At 35.5% G+C, this 12,656-nt stretch overlaps 2 protein-coding genes across 4 annotated transcripts; one reads left to right on the forward strand and one right to left on the reverse strand.

Annotated features, from left to right (window-relative positions):
* Positions 1–221: 221 nt before the first annotated feature.
* LOC146935770 (putative disease resistance RPP13-like protein 1) lies at positions 222–4,051 on the reverse strand. The gene has a single exon (XM_085750859.1). The coding sequence runs from the start codon at positions 4,011–4,013 to the stop codon at positions 228–230; it is 3,786 nt and encodes a 1,261-aa protein (XP_085606985.1). The 5' UTR covers positions 4,014–4,051; the 3' UTR covers positions 222–227.
* Positions 4,052–5,603: 1,552 nt separating this feature from the next.
* On the forward strand, positions 5,604–10,985 carry LOC146935771 (putative disease resistance RPP13-like protein 1). 3 transcript variants are annotated; one of them, XM_085750862.1, is made up of 4 exons: positions 5,604–9,117; positions 9,240–9,387; positions 9,598–9,730; positions 10,549–10,985. In XM_085750862.1, exon 1 carries the CDS (start codon positions 5,604–5,606, stop codon positions 9,102–9,104), a length of 3,501 nt encoding a protein of 1,166 aa, XP_085606988.1. In that variant the 3' UTR covers positions 9,105–9,117; positions 9,240–9,387; positions 9,598–9,730; positions 10,549–10,985. The 3 variants fall into 3 exon arrangements, with proteins under 3 accessions (XP_085606988.1, XP_085606987.1, XP_085606989.1); XM_085750861.1 differs by having other exon boundaries at positions 10,554–10,985; XM_085750863.1 differs by having other exon boundaries at positions 9,598–9,681; positions 10,554–10,985.
* The last annotated feature ends 1,671 nt before the right edge of the window (positions 10,986–12,656 follow it).

Below are 12,656 nucleotides of genomic sequence, written 5' to 3' on the forward strand. Positions count from 1 at the left end.
TAAAAATGATTAAAAAATGTTCCACACAACACAAAGACTAAGCCACCAAATCTGATACATGAAGTAGTAAACATATAGTCCAAAACACAATTAATGGACGTTGTAAATAAAATAAAAGATATCAATTTGATTTGGTGTATTGTGTGCTGTTGTGAATGTTGAAATGAATAATACTTATTGATGATATAGTGACAGAAGCATTTCAGTGGCGAACCTGGACACGACACTCATGTGATCATTTTGTTGTTGATAACTATGGAGGCAATGTGAGCAATCTTACGCCATTCTTTCCCTCGCTTCCTATGCAAACTTGCTCTCAGCAACGGGCAGTTTATGATACACAGTTCAGAAAGAGAGGAAGGCAATCCCTCTTCTGGCAATGAATTGAGCTTCCAAGCCCATTCAATGTAAAGGTTATGGAGAGAGGTGAGATGTTGAAGCCATTTCCCATCCAAGCATTTTATATCTTCAAGATCATAGATGTATAAGGAAACAAGAGAAGAAGGTAGGAGTGGCACCTCCATTTTCATTAGGGCCTTCACTATATCACCACTATTAATTCGCAACACTGAAAGACAATTGAGACGTTCCCACAATGCATTCCCCGAAATCCCTCCAATTGAGCCAATAGTCAGTCGTGTTAAACTGCTAGGAAAACCATCTTTGGCAATAGATTGTAGATTTGGAAGATTTTGAATTTCCATTTCTTGAAGGCTTGCTAAAGTGTTTATAGGTTCTGGTAGTGTACAAAGTTTCTTACACATTCGCACTTCCAAATAAACGAGGTTTGGAGCGGGTAAACCACTCAGGGAAAATGACTCCAATTCATGACAAAACAGTATTGTGATGCTTCTAAGAAATGAGAGACTCTGTTGTGGCATACCTTCTGCAATTAATATTGATTTCAGATTTTTACAAGCTCCGATATACAGAGTTTTGAGGACTGGGAGAGAAGCCAAGGTGAACGTTGTCATTGAGCTACAACTACGAAATATTTCCAAATTCTCAAGTGATGTGTAATTGCTCAAGGATTCATAAGGAAGGAACGCTAGATTCTCACAAAAATGAATTTTGAGAGATTTCAAGGTTTTGGGTAAACCATCTCTTGGGAAGCATGTCAAAGAGGGAGAGTTATCTATATCCAATTTTTCAAGAAAATTCAAAGGAGGTAGCATCAGTTGCCTAAATACAACACCTGACGGTGGCCTGGTCATGTTGGTATTGTCATGTGAATCCCTTGACCCCACAAATAAGGGACAACTTGTAAGCCTAAGTGTCGTCAAGGACGGAAGGTTTCTTGGTATGTTACCTTTGAGTTTAGGACACCCTTCGAGTGTAAGATATCTAAGACTAGGAAACTCTGTACCTATACCATCAACCGGCTCCCATTCCTCCCACACTGGCATACTGAAAAATGAGAGTTCCTCCAATGATGGAAATGGTTGAAATGAAGGAGAACCACTACTTCCATAAAATTCAGTGCCAACTCTCTTTATAGACCACATCCTACTAATAAATAATTCTTTCAGATTACCTAACTGTCCGAGGGGTGGCATCAATGAACAATTATTGCAATTTGAGATCTTCAAATGCACCATGTTGCTAAACAAAGAATCACCCATCCAATTTGGAAAGTTGTTTCCACCATAGCCAAAAATACAGAGATTTTTCAAATATCTTGACGGCCGCAACTGTTCAAGTACAACACTTTGATTTTTTGAATTTGTAGTTCCATACCTTTCCCATTCTAGTACCAACTCATCAATATGTATTTTCTTCTCCAAATTTGCTTGAAAAGCATCTGCGGGGTCATTAACATTTTGTAGCTGGAAGATGGAAAGCTTTCCCTGAAGATGGTGAAATTTTCCCAGATCTGCAATCTTCAATCCATTACACTGTTTGCTGACAAAAAAGTCAGACAAAGTGTGGAGATTTTCTAATTTGACTATTTGTGCAGGCATTTCCTTCAATTGAGTCCGCTTGATGTCAAGGTGGCGTAAATTCACCAATTTCCCCATATCATTTGGTAATTCTTTGAGTGACCAGCAGTCTGATAGCAACAAGGTTTGTAGATTGTAAAGCTTGCATGTTGCAGAAGGCAACCTTTTAATCCTAGTGCGAGAGAGATTCAAGTATCGAAGGTGTATCAAATTTCCAATAGAGTTGGGCAAATTAGTGATAGTATGATAGTTGGACAAAGACAGCACGCGTAATTGTTTTGTTGTTGACAACAAGTCATCTAATACCTTGTTCGATAACCAACAACATTCAAACTGCATGCCTTGTAATGATAAGGCTAAGAACGTTCGCAGACCTTTTGATCCATACAAATTAACAAATTTATAATAAGAGTCATATTGCCCTCTATTGTACGAAAAATGACGTATCCTTCCAAAACTTTCATGTTGATTCAATTCATCCATCCGCACACAATTGGGTGATGAAACCATTGCAGCTAAATCATTGATGAGGTCATGCATTTCAAAGCAATCTTCTCCATCAACATATCGTCGATGTATCAGAGACCTCGACACAAGTTCATCAAAGTATTCTTCTGCTACTATTTCCCATCTTTTCTCATTTTTGGGTTGAACTACTAAGCCTTCTGCAATCCACATATGAACTACCATTGTTTTTTCTAAGAAGAAGTTCTTTGGAAAAATTGCACAATAAGCAAAACATCCTTTTAAAGGAGCAGGAAGATAACGATAGCTCAATAGCAGAGCAGGTTGCACCTCATCATCTGTCAATTCCCATATGCTACTTTTTAGTACATCATTCCAGTAATCTTGTGACAATTTGATCCGAAGAAGACCTCCAAGCGCGATTGCAGCTAATGGTAAACCTTTACATTTATTGGCAATTTCTTTCCCAACTACTTCCAGGTTGGATTGTTCATGGTAATTACTTGCTACAAATGCATGTCTAGCAAGTAAAGACCAACAATCTTCACTTTCCAAAGGCTTCAAACGGTGAACAAAAAGAAAGGTTTGCATGGGTAATGCAACTCTTTCATCTCGTGTTGTGATGATGATCTTACTCCCCAAACCCCCAACATTAAATATGTCATTCAAATTGTTCCAACCAACATATCTTCCATACCATATGTCATCCAATACAAGCAAAAAAGTTTTGTTGCTTAAGCTTTTCTGCAATTGCAATTGTAGAGTATTAAGGTCCCAAGTATCATTTCTTTTTGAATTGACAGATTCAAGATGTAGAGATTTCGGGTTATCGTTATTAGTTATTTTTGAACTGACGGAATCAAAAAGGGTTCTAGTGATCTTAAAAACATCAAAATCATTTGAGATATGTGCCCACCCTCTCAAATCAAATTTCTCCTTCACTTCAGGATCATTGTATAGGAGTTTGGCTAGTGTTGTTTTGCCCAGCCCTCCCATGCCTACAATGGATATCACTCCTATTTTACTTCCACCATCACCAACACCTTCTGACAATAAAACCTCTTTGAGTTTCTTTCTATCGTCATCTCTACCATAAATAGCAGATTCATCACCAAGAAAAGAATAAGTAGGAGGAGTTCCATGACAAACATTACTCGAAACACCTTCTTTTAATCCAAGATTCTGTTGTCTCAAACATTCTAATCTTTCAAATAGGTTTTGCATTTTTGAATTGATCTCTTTATTAAACAGTTTAAAACGAGAAGAAAAGATATTGTGCACCTTAGCACTGAAAGCTTGTCCTTCATACTCGGCTTCAACTTTGCACCTCAATGCCTCTGTGTTGATTTCATCAAACAAATTGTCAGCTTCAAAGACAGCATCTTGCAGCATAACCAGCCATTGCTTAACAGCGGGATTGGTGATTTGTTTCTTCTCAGCATCATAAAGTACAGCTTGAAGACTGAGCAGTGTTATCTTCAACTTTTCTAAGAGTGAAACATCAAGTTTCGTTCTACGAAAAAAGTCCATGAAGTCACCAGAAACAAAATTTTCCAACAATAGCTCAACAGAAGCTGAAAGGAGTGCTCCTACCACAATACTTGCCATAGATTAGTCTCTTCACAATAATAATCAGATAAGATCAGGTTTACGAGAACTCTGCTTCTCAGTATTTGGTTTTTATTATAGTTACTAACTAACTTCAGATTCAATGGAAGCAGTAAGCATGATTGCTCGACTATTAAATATATGTATTATTTTTTACAGGAAGCACATGGACTGTCTCTTTGTGCAAACTTTTCCACTGCAAAAATCTATTTTTATACATTTTCCCCATATCAATAACCGTGTAAATGATTATTATACATTTTTTGCAGTGTGAATATATTTTACCAGTAACACATGGTGACATGGATATGTTGACTTGATCCATCTTATAAAACAAGCAAGGTTCACACTTATTTATGTCTTATATTATATAAAACAATGCTGGTTGTCGGTTACTAAGCTAAAAGCAACAAAAACAGTGCCAATTTTTTCATTATAAAAAGTTCAAGTCCAGATGACTTAAAAAATATTCGTTCTGACATTAGCCTAGCAGTGTCGTCAAGACATTGTTAAGAGTTCATTTTTCAAGACTCTTAACTATTAATATAACATGGCTCGGTCTAGGGTGAGTAAGCTTTACATATCTCATACGGTGCATAAGTAGTTTTAACCATTAGATCATGAAGATCCATATTAAACTATTATAGATTCTCTACATATTTTTTTATTTTATCGCTGCATTACCACCATCCAGTGACCTTTCCTCCTCAGAACCACCACTAGACCCAAACATTCTTCTCCCACTCCACTCTTTCTCCTCCAAACACAACCATAGAGCCATGTGGAAAATCACTTATTTGCAGAATCATCAAACACCATTCTCTGACACTTTCTGATGTATTAATTGCTTTGTTTAGTAGCAAGACAAATTGACTCTCCTTTATCAAACAGTGCAGTGATCTTAATTTTAAATGTATCATGTTTTCTTATGCACTCCATGTTGGCTCCAAATGTAGCAGTTGTGGTGAAATCCGCTGCTAGACTTCATGGTTATCATTTAAAATCAGGTATAAAAAATTAAAGAAAAGAATTTGAATAAATTCGGTAACAAAATTTATTTGCTTGTAGATTTATTTTAGAAAACATTTATCCTAAACTCTTGGTAAAAAAATTATGCTAAAATAAAATAAGAACATAAAGGAATATATATATATATATATATATATATATATATATATATATTTGTGAACTCGGTGTCTAATTTTTATTGATATTGGGTAAATTATCTACAATTTCTAAAGGCAAACCTAGAAAAAACCAATAAAAAAGGTCATCTGAAGCTATAGAAACTCTTGTATCTTAAATGTCTCTTTCAAAACACATAAATTTCGATACCGACATTCCATAAAGAAACATAGGAAAAGACACCCAAGTATTTGAAGTACATCGGCACATATGTTATAAAAATCATTGCTGGCATTGGGATCATCGACATGTGAATACATGTTGGATGGTATGCGGAGTAAACAATGATGTTGTGATTTCTTATACACACGCGTTAATGGAAGACTTGCAAGTGATTTCTTATACATACACTTTCATTTTGTTGTGATTTCTCTAAACTAATATTCTTGCTCTTCTTACAAACTAATGGCCACAGAAACACTCCTCTCACTCTCAAATTCTGTGAAGGTGTTGTTAGACAACATTGTTTTTAGCGACTTCGTGCAATACTTCCGGACCACCAAGCTTGTTGTTTCACTCATGGAAAAACTGAAGTCAATTTTGGAGAAACTTCAAACTGTACTTCAGAATGCTCAGGAGAAACGGATCACCACATATCTGACTTTTCTAGAGAATTGGGTTGATAGGCTGAGATATATTGTCTTAAATGTTGAAAGTTCGTTCCAAATAGAAACTCAAAGATTACAAGACTTGATTCCCATGTTTGGTATCGAGCTCGAACAAGTTCTGTTCGAGTCCAGCAGCCTTGTTTGGTATGAAGCTTTATCAAGTTCTGTTTTGATTGATGATGAATCTTGTATTTTTGGAAGATACAATGATAAAAGGAAACTTAAACATCTTTTATTGTCTAGTGATGGTGATTATTGTAAAACAAGAGTTATTTCAATTGTCGGTATGGGAGGGGTTGGTAAAACAACCCTTGCTAAACTCCTTTACAATGACCCTGAAGTACACGACAAATTTGAGTTAAAACTGTGGGCAGATATCAGCTCAAAAGATTTTAATATTTCCAGGATTTCTGAACACATTCTTGAATCTATTGCTTCACCAACCTTTTACCCAAATATTTTGCTCGTATTGGATAACTTGTCGGCTGCACAATCTGACATTTGGATATATTTGATGGATATTTTCAATGATGCGAAAATGGGAAGTAGGATCATCGTTACAACACGGGATGAAAGAGTTGCAATATCCATGCAATACTCTCTTTATGTCCACTATTTAAGACCTCTTGAATGTCAAGATTGCTGGTCTTTAATTGCAAATTATGCATTTGGACTAGTTAACTACCAACAAGATTCCAATCTAGAAGAAATTGGCAGGAAGATTGCAAAAAAACATGGTGGATTACCATTAATTGCAATAGCACTTGGGACCCTTCTTCACACCAATATTTCCCCAAATTATTGGAATTATGTGCTAGAAAGTAATATTTGGGAATTGAGAGATGATAAGGTGCAAGCTGCTCTACAATTGAGCTACCTTTATCTTTCGGCTCCTTTAAAACTCTGCTTTGCATATTGTTCAACTTTTCTGAAGAAGTCCATCTTAGAAAAGAAAATGGTAGTTCAGTCGTGGATTGCTGAAGACTTGGTAGAATCACCCACAGGTCAGAAAAGTATAGAAAAAGTTGGAGAAGAATACTTTGATGAGCTAGTGTCAAGGTCGTTGATACAACGACGATCTATTGGTGATGGCGAAGATAGCTTTCAAATGCATAACCTCGTCCATGATTTAGCTACAAATTCTTCATCGCAATATCCTATCAGGTTTGACTACCATAGATTCTCATACAATAGAGGGATGTATGACTCATTTAATAAATTTGATAAATTGTATGGATTATATGGTCTACATACCTTTCTAGCATTACCAATACAGAAACCGCAACCTTTTAGTTTGTTATCGAACAAGGTAGTACATGAATTGGTGCCAGGATTTAAACGGTTATGCATGTTGTCTTTGTCAAACTACAAGAGTATCACTGAGGTTCCCAACTCTATTGGAAATTTGTTAGACCTGCGGTACTTAAATCTTTCTCACACTAAGATTGAAATGTTGCCTGCTGAAACATGCAAACTTTACAATCTGAAATTCTTGTTATTGTCAGGCTGTAAAAGGCTCACTAAGTTGCCGGAGGACATAGGGAATTTGGTTAATCTATGTCACCTTGACGTTAGTGACACTGCATTGAGAGAGATGCCAATACATATAGCCAAACTAGAAAACCTCCAATATTTGTCTGATTTTGTTGTCAGCAAACATAATGGTGGATTGAAGGTTGCAGAGCTGGGAAAATTTCCCCACCTACACGGAAAGCTTTCCATCTCACAATTGCAAAACGTCAATGACCCCTTTGAAGCAGTTCAAGCCAATATAAAGATAAAAGAAGGAATAGACGAGTTGGCTCTGCAATGGGATTGTGGTAGTATTTCTTCAGATTCACAAATTCAAAGTGTTGTACTTGAAAATTTGCAACCCTCAACAAATTTGAAGCGTCTCACCATCAAAGGCTATGGTGGAATCAGTTTTCCAAATTGGTTGGGTTGTTTTTTATTTACCAACATGGTGTATTTGAGGATCTCAAATTGTGGTGATTGTTTATGGCTTCCACCTCTTGGACAATTGGGTAATCTGAAAGAACTCATTATTGAAGGGATACAATCAATACAGACAATTGATGCTGAGTTCTATGGAAGTGACGGTTTTCCTTCATTTCAACCATTTCCCTCATTGGAGACTCTGCATTTTGAGAATATGCAAGAGTGGGAGGAGTGGAACCTGAGTGGAGGTACGCCTAAAGAGTTTCCTAGTCTGAAATTTTTGTCACTAAGTAAGTGCCCAAAGCTTAGACTAGGTAACATTCCTGACAAATTTCCATCCTTAACTGAACTCGAGTTAAGAGAATGTCCTCAATTGGTGCAATCAATTCCATCATCAAATCATGTATTCAAGCAACTGTTGTCCCCTATAAATTCTCTTCGAGAATTGACCATAGACGTCTCTCCATCTCCGATGTCTTTGCCAACAGTCTGTCTACCAAAAACCTTGAAATCTCTCATAATCAGTAATTGTGAGAGTCTAGAGTTCCTTTCTCAGGAATACTTGCACCATTACACATCGCTTGAAGAATTGAAAATATCTTATAGCTGTAATTCAATGATATCATTTACCTTGGGCGTTCTCCCTGTCCTCAAGAGTCTGTTTATTGAGGGTTGTAGAAATCTGAAATCGATATTAATTGCAAAAGACGGGTCGTCGCAAAAGAGTCTCTCATTTCTTAGAAGCATCAAAATATGGGATTGTAATGAATTGGAGTCATTTCCCCAAGGTGGATTGCACACTCCAAACCTCATTTATTTTGCAGTTTGGAAATGCCAGAAGCTTTCTTCACTGCCAGAAACAATGAACACTCTAACTGACCTTCAAGAAATTGAAATCGATGATCTTCCAAATCTTCAATATTTTTTCATAGATGATTTGCCTATCAGTTTGCGGGAGCTGACTGTTGGCTCTGTTGGAGGGATTATGTGGAACACCGAGCCAACATGGCAACATCTTACTTGTCTTTCAGTGTTGAGAATTAATGGCAATGAAACGGTGAACACGCTGATGGTGCCACTGCTACCTGCATCGCTTGTTACATTATGCATCCGTGGTCTTAATAATACAAGCCTTGATGGGAAGTGGCGTCAACATCTCACTTCTCTCCAAAACCTTGAGATTGTCAACGCTCCAAAACTCAAGTCATTGCCAAAAAAAGGATTGCCATCCTCTCTTTTGGTACTAAATATGACTTTCTGCCCATTGCTCAAAGAAATTTTGCGGAGGAAGCGAGGGAAAGAGTGGAGTAAGATTGCTCACATACCTGCCATAATTATTGATGATGAATTGATCACATGAGTTTCTTATCATGGTTAGTCACTGAAATACCTATTTTTCTTTGTTTCTTATCATGTCATCATCAGTTAATATGTTAATTTCAACAGTAACATCAAAATACAATATTATAACACTAACGTACTTTTTTAATTATAGAATTATCTTCTGTTTCACCCCTGCTGCGGCCCAATCTTGTTGTGAGAAGCCAAATTCGCATGCTCGACCTGCAACTAAGTCCAGTACATGTTTTACAGATGATTAACAGTTGAAAAGGAGAAATATCAACTGACTCAGAATATGTTAGGTGCTCTTTTTGTCTATACGACTTCATATATATTTTAATGAGCTGGTTTAAAAGCATTTCCACATTTTTCTGTTTATCTAACTGTTTGATTTAACATCAGCATATATTAAAACATAAACTCATGTTATAAACATAGAATTATTTGTCATCTCTGATTGTGCCAAATTGCCAATATGGATATTTTATTCTTCTTTTTCTACTTTCCACCAGCCCAAATAGGTGCCACCATTGAGAAGATTCTCTACTTGTGTGTGTCTGTTGGTCTCTGCTGAATTGGACTGCTCTTCATCACTGGTGACCTGTTTTCCACTTATCCAACTCCATCTAAGAGCCTTAATTTTATGTGAGTTTTTAATGTACCCTTCACCAATGATGCTGGTTATTAACTTTCAGAAGTTACACTCAATTTGATTAACTAATATTCCCTTGTTTAGTTTTTTTTTCTCCCTATGTTTTAATATGTATTGTGATGCATGTACAAAAAATCATCTTTATCTTTGTTAATATAATTATGAGGGCATAGAGGTTTCTACTTGTTTATGTAAGCAAATGAATCAGAACTAAATGTTTATGTTTGGTCTAACATGGTCTGGATTTTGTACAGTGTAATGCTTCTGTAACCAATGATTTCAACTAGTTAAAATTAGGTCTTTATTACATTTTCTACAAAGAAAATATTCAACTACTTAGCCTCCTCACTAGTCTTCTTAGCCACTTCACCAGTCTTCTTAACCTTCCTTTCATAAACGATGAAAAGCATCAAATTCTCATAATGCCCTTATCCTTAATGACACTCGAATCACATTCTTACGCATATTTTACAATTATGGTCTTAACTCTTAACCATGAAAAGCATCAAATTCTCTTTTTACATATATTTTAGGTTATTTTTTCATATGCAAAATTACTTATTCCTGTTAGGCATCAGTGATCTTAACTCTTAACTACGATCATGATACGGTTGACGTGCTGTAGTTTTTCTTGTCCATATTCAGTTAGGCTTTTATCACTTTCCTATTTGTCCACCTTCAGAAAAAGCTGAATAGTAAGTTATAGTAATTTCGAATGCAGTATGTTTTCTTGCCTCTAATCTGTATTATGTTAAAATTCATTGTAGTCTAAAATATCATCGATGACGAATTTTATTTTATTTTATGTTAGGTTAGGTTTGTATTTGCTTATCTGGAGGTAAATTTGTCCGATGGTTTTCTACACAAATCTAATTGATCTTCGGGGAATATCCAACTCTTTGTAGATAGATCCTTGACACTTGCCATGCCAAATTCATTCTTTATTTCAAACATTCAAAAAAGGAGCATCAAAACCATGAAAGAGAAGAGCCATTCAAGCAAGAGTTTAGTTGAGTACAGTAGCAATACATTGAAGTTTGAGTTGTAAAGATAATAGTAGTTTGATTTATAACAATATATATATGACAATAAGGTACAAATGAACACCGTATGCAGAAAATTAAGAAAGATGAAAAATGATTTTTTTGTAACTAGGCACTTCTATGAGATGATTAGTTTACATGTTATTAATTCAGATGGTTATTTGGTTGTAGGTTTAATGCTTTTAACGATTTAGTTTTACTACTACTTATGTTTAGTCTTTCCCTCCGTTTTTATGTTTTTGTAATCTGCAGGAAGAATTCAAATCACAATTATCTGAACAATATCCTCAAGATATATAAACAATGGCCCTATTTAGATTAACAACTTAATTTGCAGCTTATTAGCATAAGTGCTTATCAAGACAAATGCTTTTGTACAAGCAAGCTCAATAAAAAAAATAAAATAAAGTTAAATTGTTTTTGTATATGCTATATATAAGTTGTTTTCATAAGCTATCTTGGATTACTTATGAAAATAGGCTCAGAACATGTCATAAGTTATTTTCATAAATTGTGCCAAACACTTTTATAAGTGTTTATGCCACTAGATAACCTCAAATAACCCAATCTAAAAATGCCTGTTGTCATATGTTGGATCAGAATAAGCTATCTTAGAAGAGTAATAGAAATATGTAACTGATTTAAAACAGAAACACTTATTTACAAACGAATACTTCATGCAACAAGAATTCACTAAATACTCTTATGTTGAATCAGGCAGAACATTCTTCTTTCAAAGACACCTTATCGTCAAATAATAGTGTATTTAATACATGATTTCTTCATCACATGATTCAAAGAAAGTTCCAGAAACAATTTTTCAAACACATCGACATTAGTTGGAAAAAGTGTTTCTAGCGCAAAAGTCACCCTAAGTTGCCTAGTGTAAAAGAATAATAATAGCTTTAGAAATATAATTGATATCTATGAGTATGTATCCTCTACTGCAAACCTCAGCACTCTGCGGAAAAGTAGTTGTAGTGAAATCAACCATAACATATATTTGCTGCTCGTCGGAGTTGCTATAGAAATTATCTCTTTTTCAGAATTCTGTAATAAAACCAGAAGCAATAAATAATAGTCGCATAGCAGAGTGAGTCTAAAGGAATAAGGTTAAAAGCTATCAAAAGGAAACCGATACCTGTGATGTCACTTCTTCCGTCTTGGTTCCAGTCACACAATCACCCTTGAGGCCCCTGGCTGATCTTCAAACAGGCTAAAGAATAAAAAATAACTCAAATAAAATCTGGGCCAATAAATCTGATAGATGAAGTAGTAAACATACTGTCCCACAACACAAATAATTGGAGTCATAAAAAAATAAAAACCTAAACTTGATGTGGTGTATTGCATGCTGATGCAAATATTGATATTAACAAAATTTATTAATGACATAATAACAAATATGTATTCAATGATTTGCCCTCATCTTTAGCAAGCTCCTTCCCAACACAGTTGATGTCAAAAACACTCATCTTAACAAAACTGAAGATGCATGTAGTAAAACCTATCAAAGAGGAAATTTATACCTTAAATTCCAAATCTGCCTTCTTGTTGCAAGCCATTAATCCCACTTGAAGCCCTTGGTCAATCTGCAAACCATAAAGTCTGGTTAGAAGGATAATCACCTTAAGGAACCTTTCTCAAGGAAATAGTTCTAATTGACCAACAGGAGGAAGCAATATTAAGTCAAGACAGTTAGATAAACACAAAATGCGGAAATGCATAAATGATATTCATTGAACTAATATATTAGAGAAGTATCTCAGAGACTCACCTAGACATGAAACTTATGTGATCAATTCGTCATCAATAATTATGGCAGGTACGTGAGCAATTTTACGCCACTCTTTCCTCCGCTTCCTCCGCAAACTTG

Source organism: Medicago sativa, chromosome 3 (assembly GCF_051527215.1).
Source record: "Medicago sativa cultivar Bolivia chromosome 3, Bolivia_mono, whole genome shotgun sequence".
Classification (NCBI taxonomy): Eukaryota; Viridiplantae; Streptophyta; class Magnoliopsida; order Fabales; family Fabaceae; genus Medicago; species Medicago sativa.

Bases quoted from the DNA above. Each gene is read 5' to 3' on its own strand.
- LOC146935771 (XM_085750862.1), top strand. From the start codon at position 5,604: ATGGCCACAGAAACACTCCTCTCACTCTCAAATTCTGTGAAGGTGTTG.
- LOC146935770 (XM_085750859.1), bottom strand. From the start codon at position 4,013: ATGGCAAGTATTGTGGTAGGAGCACTCCTTTCAGCTTCTGTTGAGCTA.